Here is a 25,036-nt window from a genome sequence, read left to right on the forward strand (position 1 = left end):
TGGCGAAATGCGGTTCTGCAATTAGATAATCTCAGTTGATCGGGTTTAATATAAAAAGACAATTAAACCCGATTGTAAAAAAAACCCGACTGTGCCACCCTTGCTTCACTGGACTGTTCTCCAATTTAAATAATGGCACTTGCTAGAGAGGTCCGATTGGATGCTTCGTCGACTCTTCTGTTAATGCGAATTAATTCAGACCCAAGTTCTTCAAGTAGTAAGCAACATTTCTAGAGATGAGTGATGAGATTGTATAATGTATTAAGATTATAAAACATCTTAATGGGATATGGCTTGCATATATATGAATTTGCTGAGTTTAATTATACATGGAACCTGAATTAAGCAATTCACATTTTCATCTTTGTTTCTGTTAAAACAGGTTATGCATTGTTCATTAAAATATTAACCTAAATGTGTTGCTATTAAAACACATGCTTTTTATCCAGCGACGTTAAACAAATAATTACCAACAAAAGACATCATGATTACGTGAACAGAGCGCATGCCCCACTAAGCAGCAGCGAACCACTCTGGGGTAGAAGTTGCCACAACACAATTTATAATTTACATGAAACTGACAACTTAAGTACACACAGCCACATGTCCTCTTCTCTGGCAATTTGCTAATGAGTCATAATTTAAAGCTTCCCTTTCATTAAGCAATGTTAAGCACGCAATTAGAATACAAAATTGGTACGATAGGGTTTCAAAGCCCCCCCCCCCCCCCAAAAAAAAATGGATGGCACGTGTCAGTTATAGAGCTCCGACAGAGGGCATTTGGCCTTCCCTTCCACGCTAGTAATACGTCTCGGAAGACGTGGGAGTATGCACGCTGTACCCCACCACACATGACCTGCCGATCGATTAACTGTGGTGAACCCATGTACTCTACAGAGTGGACAGAGGCAGGGAGATTTAAGAAATTATTGTTTTAACTGCCTGCACCGGCAGGCCGAACCGGCAATCTCTGGTTTGCAAGTCCAGTTGTGCTAACCCTTCTCAACTGGATCCTGTAGTTGACACAGATGTGCCAATTCTCTTGGTAAATGTATCTGCAACCATAGGGGCGAGCGTTCAGTCTCATGAGCGACACGTTTCCGAGGCCACGTTTTAGGAGAAATCCGAGCTCAACTAATAAAACATTCAACCCATTCCACAACCAAAATGCTCGATAAAAACGCATGACATGCCTCTTGCATTTTTCAAAGTTGTTGCAAAACCACGTTTGCTTTCATTGGGGTGAAGGATAAAGGCCTTTTCGTGGTCCACCCTATTATGTTGAAATGAACGTCATCAAAAAACGGCGAACGTCATTCATCGACTTCCCCGATCAGAAGAGCAGCTTTTGTAAAAAGTTTATTTTGGGGTAGATTGTGCAAACGTTTCAATACATTTGAATGCAATGTCTAGCACCATAAGAAAAACCGATATTTTTTTAAAGCTACAATCTGATCGTCCAGTTTATTGCTTTTAGGTTTGTAAAAATACATGTTAGCGTTAGTGGTCTCACAGTATTTGCGTACACTGGCTACAGTTTCACGGTCTGGAAAAGTATAATGCAGCCAATGTCCTGCATTCGATGATGGGCAAGTGAGCCTGTGCGAATGATTCGTGAGACAAATTGATAAGTGGCGAGTGCCGTATCAGCATTATAACAGATTCAATAAGCAAACATATATTGATTCCCATTAATCACACAAAAGCCACCTTGCATGATACACACACAAAATACAAAAACAATTACTTGGTCTAATATTTCAAGCAATACCCTCGTAGAGAAAATGATCTTGAGACTTAGTAAGGCTTTCATGGGTAAAGAAAGTTGTGCATGTACATTATGGCACCACTCAATATGCAACATGGAACATTTAACTTGCAGTTTTTCTCCCCTCTCATCCTCCTCTCAATTTGTTAGTTTTGCTGGAGGAGTCAACTGCTGAGAATGTCGTTCTACTCTTTCCATAGTCACAGGTTTCTCAGGATCCCCTCTGATTCTCTGCGATTATACTCGTCAACGATCACTATGTGTATTGCCTGTAATGCAGTTTTCAACTCCGTTGAGAAATTGTCTTTAAACTTGCTGTGGATTTAGTTTTACAGTCAAATGAATGAAACCAGAGGTGTGGCTTTGAAAAGAACAAACTTGAATTTTGAGTGGCACCATAACAGCCCTTTTTGCCAATCCACTGCTGGATGAAGGCTTCCCCACACTGTGTGAGTTATTTGATCATACTTGGCACTGGTCAGTGCGGGGTAGAGACAGTAGGGGGGGAGCATAGCTGTGGGAGCCGAAAGCAGTACAACAGATGTATCTGTACTTGCCCCGTGCTGCACACAATGTAGCTCCACAGCAGGCCCACAACACCCTTTTTATGCACTGTGATAAGCCACCCAAAAGCGCCAATCAAGCTCAAATATGCTGTTTGAAATCTGATAACATCAGGTGCATTCTGGGTGACTTGTGAAATGTATCTCGTAGAGTTACATTCAAGCAAGGCTGATTTGTGTAAGAGCTTTGTAAAGATTATAAATAGTGCATAAAGCAGTTTAAAAGTATTCGAAAATTACATTATTACAACTTTACAAAATTGTACCCTTATAATGGCCATTTTATGCATTATACTTTATCACTGTAACACACACACACACACATTTCAAAGGAATTAGAGTGAATAATATTAGGCAGAAATTGTGCCAGACTATTTATAATCGTGGAAGAAGTAATATTTCTTTTTTACTTTTATAATTATAAGCAGCTGGTAAATGCACTCTCTGAACAGTGCCGTACGTGTATCTTTGAGGTATTCTCAAGTATCTAATAATCGTCATCTTCTTCATCATCATAGACTGGGAAATCGAGGACGGATGGATTGTGAAGAATCTCTTCGGCCTCCGGAGAATCTGTGTGCGTGGAGCGAAGGGAAGCCATCAAGAAGGTTTATTAACTTTTGCATTCCATAAAAGAATAAATCATTTCAACTCCTATTGACCTACGTTCTTCAATTAACCAGGTGACAATCCATTTACCAGCCAGGTGCCTCAGCGCTAGAGCGAGCGGCTCGCAGTCAGTAGGTTGCAAGTTCAACTCCCAGTTGGTAAACACCGTTAGAACACTGTTGGAATTTCCCATAAACACTGAACTCTAATATCCAAACATTTCAAGCTGGCTAAACACAGCACATACTGCCACCAGGATGTCTTCAATGAATCAACAAAACTATTGGTCACATGCGTGAATATATATACTCTTAGTTCTTTCGGGAAAGTCACGTAGGTAAAAAAATGAAATTAATAAAAAAATAAAAAAATAAATCACGACGTTTCGGAGGCAACACAAGTCTCCGTCATCAGGTGGGACCGTGAATGATATAGTGTTAATTAACATTTCATTTGCATCTAAGTGCAGAACTTAATTATACGTCATGCTTTTTGCTCTATTTACGTAAATATTATTACGTAAATATTAATGTGTTCTTGGGCAACTCTTCATATGCCATTTTAAACATTGTTCACTAGAAAACTGATGGAAAAAAAGTAATTCTCAACATGCCCCATGGTGTGAAGTGCAATCTCCAACTCGTATCCTCTCTGGTGATCTGTGAAAAAGAGCTTCATGGCTCATCAGATTCCTCCAGTATAAATACATATCAAGGTCTGATTCATGTGCCATGAAAAAGGGCCATTGCCCTAAAACGTCACCTGTTATAAATATTTTGTTCCTTTGAAAGCAGCGTTATTGACAAATTTGAGTAAAAAAAAAAATATTATTTGTCTGAGTGCACCACTGCCAACACAGTATCACCAAATAATGATTAGTTTCATCATGTATTAGGCATGCGCCAATTTACGCTCCGCACTCTTCAATCCAAGAATCAATTATCCTTTCTCCTGTTGACACTGTTTGATAAAAATCGTATTTCTCATCCATCTCATTTGTTTTGCCCAGTTTGATCCAGTTCAGATATCAAACGCAGGTTTCTGGGTTTATAGCGGTGTGCGATAACTACTGCATGCCAAACTCATCGTCACACTTGGGCAGTGATTCATCGATGAACAGTAGCGTAACTAGCGAGTGGGCAGGAGGTGCTTTGCCCTCCCCCATCCCCTGGTGGGCAAAGCTACGAGTTGGAGCCCGCTTGACAACATCCATGAGGTATGTTTTCAACAGTGTTAAAGAATAAAAGTGTTAAAGAATAGAAACGTATTTAAAACGCGGTAACATTTTTTTTTAATGAAAATGCTTTTATTTACGTTTCATTTTTTATCTTAAATTAGAGTAGTAACTTATGGCTCCCACAAATTGCGCTAATTAAATATAGGGGCCCCACCTGACCGATTGCCGCACCCCCTGAGCCGATAGTGTAGTTACGCCACTGGTCATACACCTTGGAAGTATCGAGCTTAGGCAATGATTCTATGATAAAAAAAAAACATCTGATGAGGTGTTCACAAAACGTTGGCATGGATTCACCACTACATTACCGCTTTCGCTGCACTGTGCTGCATGGGTAATGAGGGTGGGGGGGGGGTGCACACCTGGGCTAATGATGATAAGACGCGCGGTGGCGTAGGCTTCCCCGAGGCGGTTGCGCGCGTAGCACACGTACACGCCGCTGTCGCTGGGGCGCACGTTGTGGATCTGCAGCCAGCCCGTCATCTGGTAGCGCTGGGGGCCTCCCCGCGCCTGCAGCACCGGCCATGAGCGGGTTTAGGAGCACACACGCAACGCACGCACACCATGCCAAAGCCGAATCTTGGCCGCTAAAAAACTTTGCGATGAGGCAGGGGTCAGGGGTTTTCTGTCGCCCATGATTAAACTGCGTTGTCAAGTATTATGAGTTGATCATCTCTGCCAACGTTGTTGTAACGTTTGGACCAGCCCCTACTGGACATCTGTGTTAAAATAGCTTCATAGCTCATTGGATTCCTCCTGCAGTATAAATAAATATTCTGATTCTGACTGCACACCCAAAAATCCAACACGTGACATTCGTTATTTTCCCCTGCTTATTTTGGCGACGCTTCAGCTCTGAGAATAAAAATTATTGTTTAGACTGCAATGTGAGAAAACACACCTCCTAGTGTTTGGATAAAAGGTCATTGGAAGGGATCTCGTTCGAAGGGAAGTATGTGCTTCTGTGCAATCTGTTTCTGCGGACTTTTTCTCGAACACACGGGAGTGATGCGCCGTAACGCAAGACTTCCGAATGGGATCCGTGCCTCGTGACACCGTGCCGCGGTGGCGTAGCTATCGAATGTGAAGTTGTGGCTTTACTGCATTCACAGCCCCACAGGCAGGAGGGGCCCACGTGCAGCATATTTGGAGTTTGCGCGTCTCTCTCTTTTTCTCTCCCCATGGTGGCGTGGATTTTCTCGCCGGGTCCTCCCGTTTTTCCCTTCACATTTAGAATCAACATCACGCGTTTGGAACATTTGGCTGCTTTGAATTTCCACGCAATATGCCACTTGGTTGAGCTTATCATTTGTGGCCAGGTCGCTTGTAATAAAAAAAAAATTAACCCGTAAAAACAAAGTTTTTCACTATAAATCCTTTATATGCGTGACATCGGTTTTATATTATTATTCATTTTTGTTTTTCTTGAGTAAGAGTTTCATTTTTATCACATTGGTATTTTAAATGAAATATGAATAATTTTTTGTTCCTAAAAATAAATTGTCACGCACAACGAGTCTGCGTGCAAAATGTCAGCTCGATTGGATCACGGGAAGTGGGTTGAAAAAACGACCGAAAGATTTGCACGGTCGTAAGCGCGCAAGCAAGCAAGCAAGCGAACTTAATATAAAGGATTTAACAACTAAATAGCTCAGTGGGCCTTACCCGGTAAAATAAAAAATAAAACATCTTAGCAGCAGGGAAGAGATAAGAAATTGGACGTGCGGCCCCACGAGTCGGCCCGCACCTGCACGGCGAGGTGAGCGTCGTCAGCCGGGAGGAGCTCGTCCACGCCCTCCTTCCTCCACTCGACGAACGCCATGGGGAAGCCCGACACCTCGCAGCCGAACACCACGTCGCTGCCGCTCACGTTCACGATGTCCTTCGGCGGCATCGCGATCCATGGGGCTGGGGCCACGGGTGCAAGCAAAGGTCGAGTTGTCCAAGTTCAAGTTCAGCCACATAAGACGACAGCATCTACCCTTCAATACCAACGCCCAGGGTCCCTGTTGGGAAAGTCTCCAAGCGAGCCCCCTTGCCAGGGGTCCCTTCTGGCCCCAAGGCCCTCCAAGCGAGCCTCCTTCCCAGGAATTCCTGCAGGGAAAGTCCCCAAACGAGTCCCCTTTCCAGAGGTCCCTCGTGGCCCCAAGGCCCCCCTTGTGAGCCTCCTTCCCAGGAGTCCCTGTAGGGGAAGTCCCCAAACGAGTCCCCTTTCCAGAGGTCCCTCCTGGCCCCAAGGCCCCCCAAGTGAGCCCCCTTCCTATTCCCAAGTCTAAAGCCGTAACGGTCGATGGAATACAAACACGAGGCCTGTGGGCCAACCCCTCCGCCTGCTCCTCCTCCTCCACTCACGAACTTCTCTCGCTCAATTTCGATTTAAAGCTTTCGTGACTGCAGGGATTCATCTTCTTGGTTCTTTCGGTAAAGTCACGTAGAATGGAAATAATAAAATAGTAAAAATAAAACATAATAAAATAATAAGACAGAGTCAGACTCTGTCTTCTCGACAGACCTGTTCTCCACCTGAGGACGGCTGCTTGCGTTGTGGCCGAAACGTCGTGAGAATTATTTTATTATGTTTTATTTTTATTATTTTATTATTTCCATTCTACGTGACTTTACCGAAAGAACCAAGAAGATGATTCTCTAGCTCAGACAACCTGGTGGGCAGGGGTAACGAGGTGCCACATGCCATCATTTGCCTTCCCGTGTTGTGTAGGTAACAATGCTCGTGTTAGTTTATTCTTATTATTTAGATTACTGGTAATAATAATATGTAAGTAATAATGGTAATTCTCAGCCACTGTGTCAATCCTCTGCTGGACGAAGGCATACCCACACCATTTGGATCTTGGGGGTTGTTTGACTTGACTTCACCATGCTACTGGTGACTATGGAAAGGTAGGTTTTGATGGGGCATGACAAATTGAGCTCTTTAAACCCTGGCTTAAGGGGTTCGTGCAATTGTCAGATGAGAAAGAAACACACATAGAATCCTGGCTGCACGTGCCACGCTACATAGTTGATGAAAACAATGCTCTCGTTTGTAGAACGTATGATAATCTCAGGCCAGATGTGAGTGATTATATAAAATTCCATATGTGTACGGGATAGTTCTTGAATTGGAAACCACCGTGCATATAAGTGTAATAAGATTATGTGGCGCTAATATGTGAGCAGCAGAGGAGAGTCTGTTGGACTGTACTCCTACGCTCCCGCATCTAAGCTTGCCGGCCTTCACCAACACGCAATGACCAGTACGGTGAAGTACGGCAAAATAATCCCCACGGCCAGCATGGCATGGAGAGGCCCTCATCCAGCAGTGTATTGACAGAAGGGGGGCTGCACATGTACCTGGGTTTGGGTTCGAGTTTCGAGCTTAATTCAGTGGTGCTCAGCTTTAAGAACGTAAGGAAAAAAAACAAGGTGCCAGAGACTGAGTGAAACACGCAATCTCTCGCACAGCTGGAAAACACCTTATGTTTGGGCGGCTGGGGGGGGGGCTGGGGGGAGGGCTAGTGGCTGGTGGGCAACAGAGGTGCATTGATATAATCCCTGCGATGCTTCATTGCAGGGCTGCTCGTGGCCTGGAACTGTCACTCTGCTCTCAGCAGGCGGTTTATGGTGATGGAAGAGCAGCTCCGCTCTATAAATTATGCTGGTGGCACAATTGTGAAATATGAAACCTCTGTGCCCAAACAAAGCATCCAATACTGAATTGTGCAGTGTCCCTGGTGAGAGAGGTGGAGGTTATTGGCAGGAGACGTTGAGGTTACTGGCAAGAAAGTTTGAGGTTACTGGCGGCAGCGGTTGAGGTTACTGGAATCCAGTGAAGACTGCACAACGGCTTCTAGGCTTTCGCCCCCTCCATCCTGTCACTTGCTCTCTGAAGTGTCCTCAGGTTGTACCAAGTATTATTCACCGTGAAGTCTGACGTTTCGCTCCACATGCTGGAAGCTTCTTCAGGAGTTATACAGCACAAACAAACAAAAACCTACACGGTAGTATCATGTCAACTATTTACACAGGAAAGTCTGAGTTTCCACCACACTTGTTCATCAGGATTCCTTCAGACGCTGTCTCCCCGACAGACCTGGTCTTCACCTGAGGACAGCTGCTTGCGTTGTGGCCGAAACGTCGTGAGATTTATTTTATTAAGTTTTATTTTTATTATTTTATTACTTCCATTCTACGTGACTTTACCGAAACAAGCAAGAAGATGAATCCCTGCAGTCACGAAAGCTTAAAATCGAGAGTCTTACTGCTTCCCGTGGTGTGCACTTCGCTCTCAACCTGACGCACCAAGTTCCATTTCCGTGGCGAATGATACCACTCACACGCCCCCCCCCTCACCACCCACCACATCAACAACCGACATGGCTGGGGAGGACTTCATCCAGCAGCGGATTGAGTTATTCTTATTATTATTGTTTACCAACAGGAGCTCGTGTGTGACCCCATCCCATGGAATGCGCCCAATCCCATCAGCTAAGCCGAGGTGAGCCTGGATACTTATTGGATGGGTGACCACCATGAAAAGCAGGCGCTATAGCCTGCAGGGCTACGTTATAGACAACAGAGGGCATTGCAACAACATCCATTGTTGTACTGTACATCTATTCCCCCACCCCCATGTCTATGCTCCGCACCTTCAATGGCGCATTGACCAGCGTGGTAAAATGTGGTCAAATTAACTCCCATAAAACGTTTGGCGTGCAGAGGCCCTCATCCAGCGGTGGATTGGAAAAAAAACACTGTCCATGTACCAATCTTCCGATTGAGCAGTTTGAGTGCATCGGGATGTTCAACTAACGGTCATGGGTGAAGGAGGACTTTACAAGATTACCGGGGACTGACACAACACAGGTCTGAGCCAAATCCAGGGTCAAGAGGTCAGGGAAGGCATGTGGCTGGCCGGCTTCCCGCCTGGGCACTTATAGCCCAGGCGGTGAATAGGACAGGGAGGCTAATCAGCGAACAGCTCAGAGACCGTGTTTATCAGCCAAACAAATTCCCTGCTTTATTGCCTTCGACCGCACAAGGTCACGGTAAGCACGACGACGTCTGAAATTGTAATTCAACGCAGGCGGCAATTGAGTCGAGAATAACGTCATTGGAGCGCTGCTTGAAATTGCGAATGCGAACTTTGTTTTACGTTATTTCAATAAATCTGCAAAATAATTCGGGCAGATTTGCAGTCACGAATCTTAAACGCAATGTTTAGCTACTGACTGAGCTGCGGGGTAAAATTCTGCAGTGGCTATATATTTATATTTTGTATGACCGATTTGCTTGTACAACGTAGTCTATTCTAAGTCAGCCTAAATTTACACCCCAATGGTGCCATATCCCTGATCATGCTCACCAGCCATGCTCTATAGTCTATCCACTGCTGGATGAGAGCCTCCCCCAAGCCGTCGTCGTCTCTGACAGTCTCGCGATGCAACAGTCCATGTGTAACGAGCTGATGAGATCGGTCGCATCTGCGGTGTACGTGCCCTCGTGTTTGTGTCTTCCCTTCTTCGGCTGCCACTCTGTCATTAGTCTCAGCCACCGACCATCGTCGTCAATTCCTGTGACGTTCCCCGCCCAAGCTGACCTCCTTTTCTTAACAGTCAAAATGTATGTCAATAGCTTTCGTATGTTCTCTGCTCTGTGCGTTCCTCTCCCGGTCTCTTCCTCTCCCCGGTGTGGGATACAATTGCATCATTCCATGAGTGCGTGCCAAATGGGGCATGTAAGAGATTCATCAATTCATGTAGTCGTCTTCTTGGTTCTTTCGGTGAAGTCACGTAGAAGGAAAATAATAAAATAATAAAAATAAACATAAAATAATTCTCATGACGTTTTGGCCACAACGCAAGCAGCCGTCTTCAGGTGGAGAACAGATCTCTGCTTTCTCGACAGACCTGTTCTCCACCTGAAGACGGCTGCTTGCGTTGTGGCCGAAACGTCGTGAGAATTATTTTATTATGTTTTATGAGAATTATTTTATTATGTTTTATTTTTATTATTTTATTATTTTCCTTCTACGTGACTTTACCGAAAGAACCAAGAAGATGAATCCCTGCAGTCACGACAGATTTAAATCATGTAGTCATATCGATGGATTCACTCAAGATACATGCATAACATTGCGTGCAAGAAAATAAAAAAAATTAGTTTCACATGCAATGTATGCGAGTATTTCACGTAAACTCTGCAACCACTAGAGGCACTGCATTCACGACTAATGGCAAAAAATGATAAATTCTTCATTCGAATCACTCCCACGACTTTTGGCAATTCATTACATTGTTATGGTGGGGCTCCATTCATCATCGTCAGCAGCAGCAGCAGCCGAGCTCTATCTACTGCTGGATGAAGGACTTTCCAAGCTGTCACCCGTCACTAATGGCTTCGCGATGCATTGTTACGCTGCTGCATATCGCGAGTAGACACGCATCACCACCGCCGCAGCCACTCGCACGTGTAATGCAGGAAAGAGCCATCCGACTGGGAAATGGAAACTCATTGCGAAAATTCCTTCCACAGGTGGCAATACATCTCCTGCAATAGCTCGTTATTTCTCACCGCTATTCCTCTATGGCACGGCAGCTTCCCATAGACATTGCACGAGGAATGCATCCATTTGCCCAGTTATAAGTTGAGCAGGTGGGATATTTAAGTACAATAATTCGTGTTATTTTCACTGTCACTTGTATGCATTTCTTACCATTTCGGGCCAACTGGCCTTCCTTCAGGAAATATTGAGGATTACACAGGGTCTTAAATATACTGGAGAGGGTTTGGCGATCGGTGATATCAGATGATGAACTTACTGAGGTGCACTTGTGTTTTGAATGCATTGCAGAAGTTAATATAGGTAGTGCTAAGTAGATTTCACAAGCAGTTGATGAGGTCAGCCTTCAATTAGAGGTATTTCTAATTACTGTATTAAAACTTCAAGTAAAACAACCACCACAACCATGTGTATGGGAAGGGCTGTTAAGGTCAATGCCAGTCCTCTTCTCTCTTTCGTAAGGCTGATGTAGATGCAGAGCAACAGCTCCAATTTCACATTCACGTGATCAAGCCAGACAACCGCGTCAAGAGCAGCGTCATTCCATGAGCGCGTGCCAAATGGGGCATGTAAGAGATGCATCAATTCATGTATTCATATCGATGGATTCACTCAAGATACATGCGTAACATTGCGTGCAAGAAAATAGTGTCATCGCTGCGACGTCTCCTTCGTATCTGTGGATTGGAGCATTGCGTCGTTATATGTTGTACGGTCTATTCTGGATGACCACAGTCGCACACTGGAGAGTTTTTCATTTTCCATTTGTGCATCAGGTGTTTGCATCTGCCATGGTTTGTGCGGATGCATATGAAGGTGTACCATGAGCTTCGTGGAAGATCACAACCAGGGACCTTCTGCGTTGGGTCTTTCACAAAGTGTTTGTTTGTGAGTTCTTTTGAACTCCATTCAGCTTTTCAAGCTTAATTGGGGTTGAATATCGCATTGTTTAAGGTTAAGCACGTGGGTCAAAGAGGGCTCTGGGTGACTTCAAACTATGACGAGGGACGTTATTGAGGTGGCATGCATGTCAGCGACATGCATTCATGGAGCGCCTCTGAGAGAACGTCCACCGCAGATACGAATCGAATTAATCGTCTCGTGTGCGCGCGTACCAGATGGACTGCTGCTTCGCAAGACTGTCAGAGACAGCGACGGTTTGGGGGAGGCCTTCATCCAGCAGTAGACAGAGCATGGATGGTGACCACGACGGCGACGACGATGATAATGACGTGCAATTAGCAGGTAAATAAGAACCACGGGTAAAAAAGGAATGTGGCGTTTAAAAAAAGTATAATTGTAAAGTTAGTCAATGATGCGGCTTGCTCCAGCTCATTCAATTTGTATGTTACAGTGTCCATTTAAGAGTCTTGAGATGCAGTCGTATTGAGATACTACTGGTAATACAAATGTATGATAGTGGTGTAAAATTTGTACATGAACTCCACAACAGAGTAAGTAACTATTTACAAAATAAGGTAGCATTAGGCACAGGCTGCATGTCTTCTGCAGGATGTCACATATGATGCTACTCAACTTTGCAGATGAATGTGGAGTTATTCAACTTAAGCATGCAATCGTTAATTATATTTAGCCCATTATGTGGTTTGTGGGTCAGTTTAGAGTCAGTAGTGATCACATAACGATTCTCTTGAGGCTGTGTGCTTCACTGCCCTCTAAACTTGAGTCGTATGCGGTCAGATGAAAACTATAACTCATCACATGTATTTAAGAGGTCGCACGTGACCTATGAACTCCATTAGAGCCGGTGAAACACGAGGGTGGCTGGGGGAGATAGTAACTTTTCTCAGGCCCCTGGATATTGAAAATTATTTTAGAGCCCAAAAAAAAAAACTTTGAGACAAAAGGCCCCACTACTCAATCTTGCAAGGAGCTGGCAGGCCAGTGTGGCGAGCTAAGAATACGTCCAGTAGCTGGGAGAGAACCGCACAATCGAGTATGACAGACATCAGCCGGCGGGCCTTGGACTAGTCTCCGGCAGGCCCTTTGCCATCTGCCTCGCGTTAACGTGCGAGTCCGTCACGCCAGGTGCCATCGCTTAGAGCGAGTCCCAGGTGTAATCGCGACCGATACGGCGCCTGCCAAGGGGCCACACCTGGCCAGAGGAATTCGGACAACCCCACGGGACACCAAAGGGGCACAAACCTAAAAGTCACATTTCCGGCCGGGGGGACCCGAGTTCACGTTAGCATCAGTCAAGATATTTTAAGTCAGCTGATTGTTTCTAGATTTGAAGCTTTCGTGACTGCAAGGATTCATACTCTTAGTTCTCTCGGTAAAGTCACGTAGCTACGTGACTTTACCGAAAGAACTAAGAGTATCAGCTGATTGTGCCATCAGCTCGTGCAAATTGTCACCAAGCCACAGTGGTGGCGTTCCTACGATCCTTTCGGTTTCAGGGCATCCAATGTCACCCGCCACCGCACCGCAAACGGCGTACATGACATGCAAAGGAGGTGGCAGTTTTATTTTCACTTTTTTCCCCCGCTCAGAGAAAAATCCTTCCAGCTGCCCGCGAGCGAGCGCTTTTTGTGCGCAGTGTCTGGGAGGGAGAGAGGCAGCCTTACTCCGGTTTCTCAAAGAAGTAGTGGTGGGGTACAAACGGTTGCTGTAACAGAAAATCAGTGGACGCTCCACTGTTTTCCTCGCCCAGCATTCCTTTCACTCTTGAAGTATTAACTCTTGAGTGCTTTACTCTGATGTGAGCCGGGAGGGTTGCTCAACAAGCAGTTGGCAGGCGTTACCGTTACATCTCTCACACACAGAAGCACAGGGCATTTGTATGTGCATCACGTGACAGCTATGATACTACGAATACTACTACAGGTATGAGTAACGCTACTACTACCTGTACGAAGGTGTTCGTGGTTGCGCTGTACAGCTCTCCCGATGTGTTTTCAGGTTGTACCACGTGCCGTTAGGCGTGATGTCCGAGATTTCGCTCCAATTGCTGGGAGCTTTTTCAGGAACAGAATTGAGCAGGTCACGCTGTTGTATAATCGAGGGATAAAGTAATGCCGGTGATGCGCTTGAGCCACGGCTACACAGCGCTGGCTGCCCATGCTGCAAGTCAGGACTTCAGTACACGTCGCAAGGGCCTAGCTGTGTACCCAGCGTCAAGGAACTGCTTATATGTTTAACACATTTATTCATTACTGAGCATCTGGTGCAGCACTGGTCAAGAGTAATTAAAATAATAAATTCACACTAATGTTGCGAAACTCTCTGTCGAGGTGCCATAACCTGCCTTACCAGGAGAAGGCGGTACAGGCGGTGTGGACTAAGCTCCATTTGTTCAATCTGTATGGGATACAGTGTTGCCCCCTTACACGTGTGACTTTTCTCCAGGTGTTCCGGCTTCCGCCCACATTGTTGAAGTTGGCTAAACATCCCCATTTAGGGCCACAGAGGTTGGGCAATAGTTGGTAGGACCTGCTCTGGCGCTACCAACAACAACTGTGCATGTTACAAACTTGTAACTATTAAACATTGTGTGTTATGTGTGGATTTACAGTAGTTACGGGTTCTAGTTGAACAGCTCGTGGAAAGATATCATTGAAAGGATTTTGTTTTCTTTTCTTTTATACGAATAGAGAGCGCCTTGCCTTAAGATGCTTAACACAACAAAAAAAAACTGTGACAAAATAAAATGATTTAGATCGCAGGGGCGTGCAAAGGTTGAGGAACGCGTGACCTCAATAGAGGGGTGCTGAGGGGTCACCAAAGGGGTAGGGTAGGGGAAGGGGTGGAGGGACGAGGGAAGGGAAGAGAATGGGCAACAGGAAAGAGGCGGGAATTATGTAAATGACAGTGCATTGTGTGAAGAAAGCAAAAGAAACTGGGACTTTCTTGATCGCTTCTCGCTTTCGTGTGCACGCTGAGAATCGCCCTGACCTAGGCAGGGTCACCGCACGCTTGCGAGCTGGGCTCCTCGTGACTTTTCACGCACAGGAAGCTCCGAGGCAGCCGAAAACGTCGTTCGAAAACTGGAGAAGAAGCCGGCGCCGCCCGAAATACCCTCGGCCGCGTTCCATCCCCGGCCTTTACGCGGAGAAACCCGCGGCCCGTGAGGCTTTCTGCTGTGAGACGAACGCTTTTCTTGAAGAGCCTTTAAAGTGAACGTGACGAGGCTACGGAGACTGCTTCCGCAAACCACACGCTCGCTGGCAGCGGTGATCGGTCAAGTGCCTTGAATGGGACGCGCGTTAGGAACCCATCGCTGAACGAGAACAGACAAACACAAATTCTTTCCCGAACACCCCCTTGGCTGGGACGTATTTGTCTCGACTCGAGGGTCTGTGGCCACGGCAAGCTTTTCTACACCGTAGGCCGTGGTTTAGAAAGTACTAGTCAAACCCTAACCTACAACAACAGTGGTTCGTTATCCACTGGCGATGGGTATAAGCTTACTGTTTATGTTAAATATACAGGTAGAGTGCATACACGTGCGCGTGACCGCACATAAATTAAACGCAACATTCGCGCGCGGATCGTGTTGCCTGCTTCTTTTTTTTAAACGCCCGTTTGATTGATACCCTTGTTTGAGCTGGAATTTCCTTTCATTTTTCTGCGGACTTTTACTCGAGCCGTCCGCTGTATTGGGGGAGCGCCTGTCACAATATTGCCCCACAAGCACTTCTCCATCGCAGTGTTTAAAACCCCCCCAAAAACATGAGCGTATATTTTTTATTTGGTTTCGTTTCTTTGAGAACGTCACACAATTTACGCCTCTGCACCATCGACGGACAAAAGCTGCCCACCTCCTGGTGAACTAAACGTGCACAAAAAATATATCGATTCTATTTCGACGACCGCTACACACACCTTGGCGTGGTTCATGTGTAATACATTATTAGAAGCCCTGGTGTAATTGGATACTATGTGAGCTCGAAGGCACCTGCAGTGTTTAAATCAACAACTGGGCTGAATTCATAACTATTTCATGAATACTATGTTAATGCTATTTATTTAGCCTGTCGTAATCTTAAGACTTTTTTTACATAGGTCTATAATCAAGGTTTTTGGGTTTGGATCGCGTAAATATAAATGTGTCGTTAAACCCGCCACCACCCGACACAGCCAATTAGTAAGGATTGTCACGTAAGCAAAACGTGCCAATTAGCTACTAGTTCAGCAAACCGGTGTATTGGAGGGTTAAACCCACAGCATTTACAATTCGAGTACGATGTTGGATAATATTGGTCACGAAAGCCTACGTGTTAAACTATATAACGGGTATACGCGCTAGGATCATTGACCCATTCTAATGCACGTGGTGTTTAGCATGTGTAGTGACGAAAATGAAGTCACTATAGTGGTTAGCGCCAGCTACTGTCATAAGAGTTGAATTGCAAGTCTTGAGCTTCTCTCTGGCACGGGAGCAGCCATGCCATGGAAGCAGGCCCTAGAGTGCATGGTTCAGAGAACGATCAAAAGAGAGGCATGTGAGGACATGACAGTCTGGGTGACCCCGAGAGGGCACGTGACTGGCGCAAGGTAGCCAGGGGGGTCAAAGGGGGCTCGAGGGACATGTCATGCTTGGACGAGAACCTTCTGGTGAGTTCCAGAACGCTCGGCAGCACAGAGCACAGGTCCCAAGAGCAATCGTGGCTGTCTCTTGGAATCAACCCGCCGGGATACGTCTCGTCGGTCGTCACGTTCGGCATCGTGGGTCAGGCAGTACGTTCCTGTCTGATCCGGTTATGTAGTTACATTGTTGAGGTCTAGTTAACTAAGCGTGTGTTATGCATCTTCTTGGTTCTTTCGGTAAAGTCACGTAGAAGGGAAATAATAAAATAATAAAAATAAAACATAATAAAATAATTCTCAGAATTATTCTCAGAATTATTTTATTTTCATTATTTTATTATTTCCCTTCTACGTGACTGAAAATTATTTTATTATGTTTTATTTGTATTATTTTATTATTTCTCTTCTACGTGACTTTACCGAAAGAACCAAGAAGATGAATCCCTGCAGTCACGAAAGCTTTAAATCGAAATGTGTTATGCAGTTACCCTGTTGGGGTGTTATAATAAACGTGTTGCCTCCCAGTTCAAGTGTGTGCCTCCGTGGAACTCACTACACATGCACAAAAGGAAAACTGCACAAACGGGTGCACAAGTCCACTTGCTGTACTGCCACACATTTCTGGCCACCTCTCAACCCGTTTGGGAGTGTGTCAATGATTTCACTTGATCTATCAAAATGGATCTGATGTCGATCAAAAACCAGCAGCATTAACTTGACGTTTTTTATTTTACGGCCAGGAGCAGTTTTGCTGTTCGTAAATTCAACTTGTAACACGCGCAGTGTTCGCTGACTCTTGAAGACAGAGAAACGAGGTCGGAGGTGCGATGGATCGCTGACGAGTGGACAAGGCAAGCATGTAGCCGGTGCCAACAATTGCCCAAACCTCTGCGGTCCCCCATGTATTCGGATGTTTGCAGCCAATTCATGAGTGTTAACATGCCGGAGAAGAATCGAGCACCCAGAGAAAACCCACGTGTCAGAAGAGGCAACACTCTATCCCACACAGACGGAACAGGTGGAGGCCACGTTCGCTGTAACGCTTTCTCAACTTTTTTCTATACCAGGTAAGGCCCACTGAGCTATATAGCTCTTTTTCAGAAGCGACCTGGCCACAAATGATAACTGAACGAAGTCGGCTTATTATGCGGAAATTTATAGCAGCCAAATACTCTAAATGCATGTTGATTCTAAACGTGGAGGGAAAAACCGAAGTACCCGGATAAAAATCCTCGCGACCACGGGGAGACTGTGTAAACTCCAAATATACAGCAGCAGGCGTCAGGCTCGGGATTAGAGGTCGCAAACGGGTTTTGATTCCTTACCCGTACCCGTACCCGGCCGCACCAGGGTCGCAAATGGGTACCCGTACCCGGCCGGGTACGAGTTCCCGTTCCCTACCCGTACCCTACCTGAAATGAGTGACAAACGGTTACTCACCAGTGACTCACGGCCTACCCGTACACGTACCCGTACACACCAGGGTCGCAAACGGCTACCCGTACCCATTCCCGGCCGGGTACGGGTAGCCGGGTATCGGGTAGGGTACGGGTATCGGGTACCCGGTTGCGACCTCTGCTCGGGATTGAGCCCACGACCTCCTGTATACCAAGCGAGGTAGTTAACATTTCTATACCACGGCGCCCCATTCTCCTGGCGAGCCAGGACACGGCACCTCGGCGCCCACGGGAAGGAAGTTTCACAACAGCTGCTTGATCCACCGACCCTCGCTACCCTCCACAGTGCTGGATTACATGCCACGTGCGTGGCCCCACACCACCTGAGGAACAGCAACCACTCGATATTCCCCATCTCAGCGGGCGGTGCTCCCCGGGTCCTCCGATGTTTAAACCTCCACATTTAGAAACGTGCCTTTCGACCATTCAGATGATGTTGCCGCTATAAATCTTTAAATAATGGGCTACTTTATCTTCTTGGTTCTTTCGGCAAAGTCACGTAGAATGGAAATAATAAAATAATAAAATAAAACATAATAACATAATTCTCACGACGTTTCGGCCACAACGCAAGTAGCCGTCCTCAGGTGAAGACCAGGTCTGTCGGGGAGACAGCGTCTGAATGGCCTGGTCTTCACCTGAGGACGGCTACTTGCGTTGTGGCCGAAACGTCGTGAGAATTATTTTATTATGTTTTATTTTATTATTTTATTATTTTCCTTCTACGTGACTTTACCGAAAGAATCAAGAAGATTAATCCCTGCAGTCACGAAAGCTTTAATCGAAAAATGGGCTACTTTGTTGAGCAATCATTTGTGACCAGGTCGCTTGTGAAAAGTAAGTTAATATCTCAGTGGGCTGTGTATAGTAGGATGGGGATGGTTGAGTGTTGTATTTGTATGTGTTTGCGTGATTTGTTTTCCTATTCTTGTACTTTGTTTGTTGTTGTAACGTTCTAACCCGCCCAGACTGACATCTGTGAAAAGGAGCTTGAGAGCTCATCGGGTTTCTCCAGTGTAAATAAATACTCTGATTCTGATCATCAGCCATGGCGGGATGGCAAGATAATGTTGATGATGATGGTGGTGGGACCTTGGTGGGATTTTAACTCAAAATCTCATGATTGGGAACCCTTCTGCTTTATCAACTGAGCAACGTTCTACCCAGCACATGTCAACATGTTAATGATGACAGCATCGTATAGTGATAATAAAGCAGATCTTGTGCAAGTGCTCGATGGATTATTACACTGCAAGATTGTGAGAGGTGGTTATGTGAATTGATCATTACTGACACTGATAATAGTCATACGATGTATCCACAACATGTGTGTGTATACATATAACAAGTACACTTACTATAACTGCATCGATCCTCTGCATTGCACTGCGCATAGCACGTGTTTTAAATCCATCCCGGTCACAATTTGTGAAACTTCCCATTCGCATGCAAAAATTACGCAATCGACACGTGTGCCGTGACATGTGGAGCAGAAACATGGACGATGGCGAATAACGCGCAACACAAGCTGGAAAGTGCACAAATCTGCGGCCGTCTGGAATGCTCTTCCCTCTGATATTAGGAAGCCACTACAGCTGTGCACTTTTAAATCATCTATATTGACAAACGAGTAGATCGACCATGGCTATGAATGTGATGAGACGCACACGATATCTAGGAAATAATCATCTGCCAGTGCTGGTCTTGGTCATTAAATACCACGCTCAAAACCTCAAGCGTAATTGCACGTTTCTAATAAGATATTTGACGTTTGAACAATCCATCAAACTCCCAGATTTACAAACGCTCAGCAGTGTAGCTGTTATGATGCGCAGTAACCATCCACAGCAGTGGCAACATCTGGGCGACTGCGTTGTCTGTGCCACGTGATATGGCCGAGCAGTGCAGGTGGACCACCAATCGGAGCTCGGTCTCATTATCTGTGACCCTGGTCACCACCTGTCAATCACGTGCTCTCAAGACGGAATTGTCTCCCAAACTGCATTCGTTCCAGCCTGTACATGTCGTAACATTATGATCGAGCGACTGGGATAACTTACTCAGTCAAGCCACTGTGCTCATGAGTTCAGGCCCGGACTGGGGTCAATGACATCAGAATGCCTCCGTGGTAAGTGAAAGTGAACGTGTTGAATATATTCTGGGGCCCGCCATAGGAACGTGGAATTCTCAATATTGGATTTGAATAAACAATGGAAAATCCTTAATTGGTACATGGGACACTTTATATATGTATTTATTTTTAAATTATATATGTAGTCCAGTCACCACGTCTCCCATATCTCCATTGAAAATAAGACCGTTGTCACAAATGGGCTCTAAGGTGCTAAAAATGTGAAATATTCATCTATCAACATCATCACGACTAGGGTTCATCAGTATCATCACCATGTCTAGGGCTCCTCTATATCATCATCATCATCATGTCTCGGGCTCAGCAGTACCTCCAGCATCATCATAATGTCTAGGGCCCATCACCAGCATCATCATCATGTCTAGGGCTCGGCAGTACCTCCAGCATCATCATAATGTCTAGGGTTCATCAGTATCATTATCACAATGTCTAGGGCTCAGCAGTACCTCCAGCATCATCATAATGTCTAGGGTTCATCAGTATCATCATCACAATGTCTAGGGCTCAGCAGTACCTCCAGCATCATCATAATGTCTAGGGTTCATCAGTATCATCATCACAATGTCTAGGGCTCAGCAGTACCTCCAGCATCATCATAATGTCTAGGGTTCATCAGTATCATCATCATAATGTCTAGGGCTCAGCAGTACCTCCAGCATCATCATAATGTCTAGGGCCCATCACCAGCATCATCATCACAATGTCTAGGGCTCAGCAGTACCTCCAGCATCATCATAATGTCTAGGGCTCCTTCGCATCATCACCACCGCCCCGCTCGCTGCCGACCCCGGGCCCCGTGTGAGCACACACACACACAGTGCTGTCACCTGTCTCGCAGGCCCCCGTGTGAGCACACACACACAGTGCTGTCACCTGTCTCGCAGGGCCACGTGTGAGCACACACACACACAGTGCTGTCACCTGTCTCACAGGGCCACGTGTGAGCACACACACACAGTGCTGTCACCTGTCTTGTAGGGCCCCGTGTGAGCACACACACACACAGTGCTGTCACCTCTCTCGCAGGGCCCCGTGTGAGCACACACACACAGTGCTGTCACCTGTCTCGCAGGGCCCCGTGTGAGCACACACACACAGTGCTGTCACCTGTCTTGTAGGGCCCCGTGTGAGCACACACACACACACAGTGCTGTCACCTGTCTCGCAGGGCCCCGTGTGAGCACACACACACAGTGCTGTCACCTGTCTTGTAGGGCCCCGTGTGAACACACACACACACAGTGCTGTTACCTGTCTCGCAGGGCCACGTGTGAGCACACAAACAGTGCTGTCACCTGTCTTGTAGGGCCACGTGTGAGCACACACACACAGTGCTGTCACCTGTCTTGTAGGGCCACGTGTGAGCACACACACACACAGTGCTGTCACCTCTCTCGCAGGGCCCCGTGTGAGTACACACACACAAAGTGCTGTCACCTGTCTCGCAGGGCCCCGTGTGAGCACACACACACACACACAGTGCTGTCACCTGTCTCGCAGGGCCCCGTGTGAGCACACACACACACAGTGCTGTCACCTCTCTCGCAGGGCCACGTGTGAGCACACACACACACAGTGCTGTCACCTGTCTCGCAGGGCCACGTGTGAGCACACACACACACACACAGTGCTGTCACCTGTCTTGCAGGGCCCCGTGTGAGCACACACACACACAGTGCTGTCACCTCTCTCGCAGGGCCACGTGTGAGCACACACACACACACTGCTGTCACCTGTCTCGCAGGGCCCCTCGTGCGCCACGCTCAAGTTCCGAGCTTGTGCTCCGAGTCTGTGCGCCGCCTCGGACAGCCTGCACACGTTGGGGTACGTGCTGCCGTCGGTGCCGCACAGCGTCTGCTCCGACACGCACACGCACTGCGGCTCGGGTATGCCGTACTCGCCGTCGCCGCCGTCGCCACCGCCTCCTCCTCCTCGTTCGGCACCGTCCGCGGCACTCCCTCCGTCGAGCACGCAGGAGAGGTGATCCCCGCAGCGACCGTAGAAGTGCGCCGTCTCGTCCAGGTCGCAGATCTGCCCCTCCGCGTTGGCGCACTCGCGGCAGCAGTCGCAGTGGTCGGGCACGGTGCCGGCCGGGCAGCCGGCAGGCAGCGGGCACAGCTCCGGGTCGCAGTCGCCGCAGCCTTCGCCCTCCGCCAAGAGTCGGAGCCAGCCGCGATGCGCGAAGCCGCGGGGTACTCCTCGGCTCTCCGGAGCTCCGAGGCACGGCGCGGTGATCATCATCAGCAGCGGCAGCAGCAGCAGCAGCATCGTCGCCGTCAGACGTAGCTGCGTCAACGGCGGCGGCGGCATCATTGACGGGGCACAAAGAGGCTCTCGGCCACCCTCGTAGCTGCCGGCGAAGCTGCTCGGTTGGGACCTGTGCTCTCTTACCTGCACACACCTTTCGAGCCTACTCACACCTGTCCGGCACACCTGTACCAAGGTCGTCTGCGACGCCTGTAATAAGATGATGTTATCGCTGCTGCTGCTGTTGTTGTTGTTTTTGTTATCGCTGCTGTTGTTGTTGGCTGGGGGGGAGAGGGCTGCGCGTATCCGAAGCGGCTGTTTCACGAACAAATGACGTCGCTCCGTCGGACTTTTAGCTGCGGTGCTCGCCGCGTTGTTGCGACATCAGCAAGAAGAACGGCTGCCGATCTCGGCGTGCTTTGCGGGAATCCCAGATCCGACCGGTGTCAATAATAACCCAACAGCGTTCAAAAAAGTAGCAAGCTTCGGCACTCGGCTGGCTGTGTCCTCGATCTGCGTGCGGGCCCCCCCTCTCACCCCACCCGCCGGAACGCCCTCGCAGCCTGCCTGGTCCCCGGCACGCGGCTGCGCTGGTGACTCTTCAGCGGAGGAGAGCGACGAGCGGTGCTCGGAGCGAACGCTTAAATAATTAATAAAATACAAAGCAATTGGCAAGGGGTGGAAGGTCCCTCCTTCTCTCCCCCTGCCTCCCTGCTCTCCTCTCCTCCCCCCTCTCTCTCCCTTCCCCTCTCTCATTCTCTCTCCAGCTCTCGGCGTTCAGTGTTGGAATTCGCGAGCGAGCGATCGAAGAGAGAGCGAGAAAGAGAGCCCACTCGTTCCCGAAGCGCTGTAAGAATGAAATATGAATATTGTGTTTAGTTTTTTTCCTCGGCGCGGCTCAATGTCGTCAATAGCCCGGAGAGGGGTGACGCTTAACAGATTGTTTTTATCTTCTTGGTTCTTTCGGCAAAGTCACATAGAAGGGAAATAATAAAATAATAAAAATAAAACATAATAAAATTAATCTCATTATTCTTTCGGTAAAGTCACGTAGAAGGGAAAAAAAAACATAATAAAACAATTCTCATTATGTTTTATTTTTATTATTTTATTATTTCCCTTCTACGTGACTTTACCGAAAGAACCAAGAAGATGAATCCCTGCAGTCACGAAAGCTTTAAATCGAGATTGTTTTTAATTTTCCGCGTTTGCGGTTAATTCCGTTTTTTGCGTGGCCACAGGACGGACCAAATAAAGTTGCGCGTACGTATTTATTTTTCGGTAAAAAAAAAAAATCCACGTATAAAACTTGCTTTAAATGTGTTAAACATTTACAAGCGAGCGGTGCGAGCGTTAATAACTCAACTGGGTTGGTGTATGTCCGTGCCAATGGCTGGCCGGGTTTGCGTCGTAAGAATCGGCACGCGTTCATCAAACACAACAAGATGTGATTTTATTTGGGAACCCGTTGAAAGAGAAAGTTTCCATTTCTGGAAATCTACAATGAGCCCTACATTTCACGTTGGAGTTATACACTTGTAGACTATAGTCTATATATATATGTCAGGGCTGGAGAGGTCGCGCAGTAGCTATAGAGTTCGATTCCTGACTGTGTTTTAAGAGCCAGCAGCGAGTGATACCTGCAACCCACCACCCTGACCCAGCTCTTCCCGAACGCGTACTGAGCAGCGTGGTGAAGTATGGTCAACCGTCCTCCATGACTTGCGTGGCGTGGGGAGGCCTTATTCCAGCAGTGGGTAGACAAAGGGCTGTAGAAACCACGAGCTTTATAAAACATTTACAGGCAGATTTTTTTGCAGGAGCTCAAGGAATTTTTTTTTAGGTTTTTTTGCTAATTCTGGCCAACTTTACTCCAAAATAATTCGCAAGCTTTCACTCAATGCAACGCAACCTTGGCTTTATTTCCTAATCAGCTGAAACGAAAGTTTCCATTCTATAATGAGCAGTGTGAGTTCGTAGCCTATTTATATACATGTACAGCCATTTGTCAAAACCACTGCTTCATGAAGGGATCCCGAAGCTGTTAGTCATAAGGAAAGTTTGTCCATAAATCAGCACAACGGGCAGTACGTTTTGCTGAATTAAATGGAAGGGGGCCAGTACCGGTTCAGATATCACTCGTCACTTGCGTAAGCCATGGCCAGGAATTGAACTTAAGTCACCGGATTCATAGTAAAGTGCACTAACCACTGTGCCACCCCTGCCTGCAAGTGTGTATGCACTGCATATATATGTTGAACTTCGTTTGCACCGTACGTAGCCAACTGTGCTGATCGATATGGGGAGTAGTGTAGCGGTTCGCGCACGGCGCTAACTAACCAGGCGACCCGAGTTCAATTCCCGCTCACGGCCACCAACATCAGTGACGATAATCTGAACCAGTCATCTGCCGCCCCTAGGTCGACTCAGCATCAAGTGAGTACCTGGTGCGATGTGTACACATCATTACGAGGGAGACAAAGACGGCCGGTTGTGGTTCTTGCCACCCACCCCCTAGTGTGCCGTGCCGGCCTTCATAGGTGCTCGCCAACAGCACTTGCCCCAACAGTATGTTAAGGCTATACGGGGGATCTTTGTCTTTTGTTTACGTACACACTTACATTTTGTGCCTTCACATCGACCCTTACAGTATTGGCCAAAGTAATAGCGTGCGGTTTGTGGGATGGATTCTGGAAGAGACAGCAAAGGGCAGGGGGCCCAACTTTCCATTCATCGGGCTTTGTCAAAGGGCGGATAAGGAGGCCCTCTCGGCCTCAACGAGGACTGGAAGGGAACCCCCCCACCCCACCCACCCACCCGGCAGATGCTGCGGCTGGCTCGATTTCACTCTAGCGAAGCCTGCTGCCATTTGCTCAATCGCAGAGGCACAT

General features: G+C 47.0%; 1 protein-coding gene across 1 annotated transcript; it reads right to left on the reverse strand.

Annotated features, from left to right (window-relative positions):
• Nucleotides 1-1,343: 1,343 nt before the first annotated feature.
• KAZALD1 (Kazal type serine peptidase inhibitor domain 1) lies at nt 1,344-22,773 on the reverse strand. The gene is made up of 4 exons (XM_061552972.1): nt 21,632-22,773; nt 5,925-6,085; nt 4,540-4,687; nt 1,344-2,904 (listed from the first exon to the last, which is right to left on the reverse strand). Exons 1-4 carry the CDS (start codon nt 22,209-22,211, stop codon nt 2,819-2,821), a joined length of 975 nt encoding a protein of 324 aa, XP_061408956.1. The 5' UTR covers nt 22,212-22,773; the 3' UTR covers nt 1,344-2,818.
• Between the last annotated feature and the right edge of the window lie 2,263 nt (nt 22,774-25,036).

This window comes from Lethenteron reissneri, chromosome 17 (assembly GCF_015708825.2).
Source record: "Lethenteron reissneri isolate LAM-NWPU_2019-01 chromosome 17, ASM1570882v1, whole genome shotgun sequence".
NCBI classification, from domain to species: domain Eukaryota; kingdom Metazoa; phylum Chordata; class Hyperoartia; order Petromyzontiformes; family Petromyzontidae; genus Lethenteron; species Lethenteron reissneri.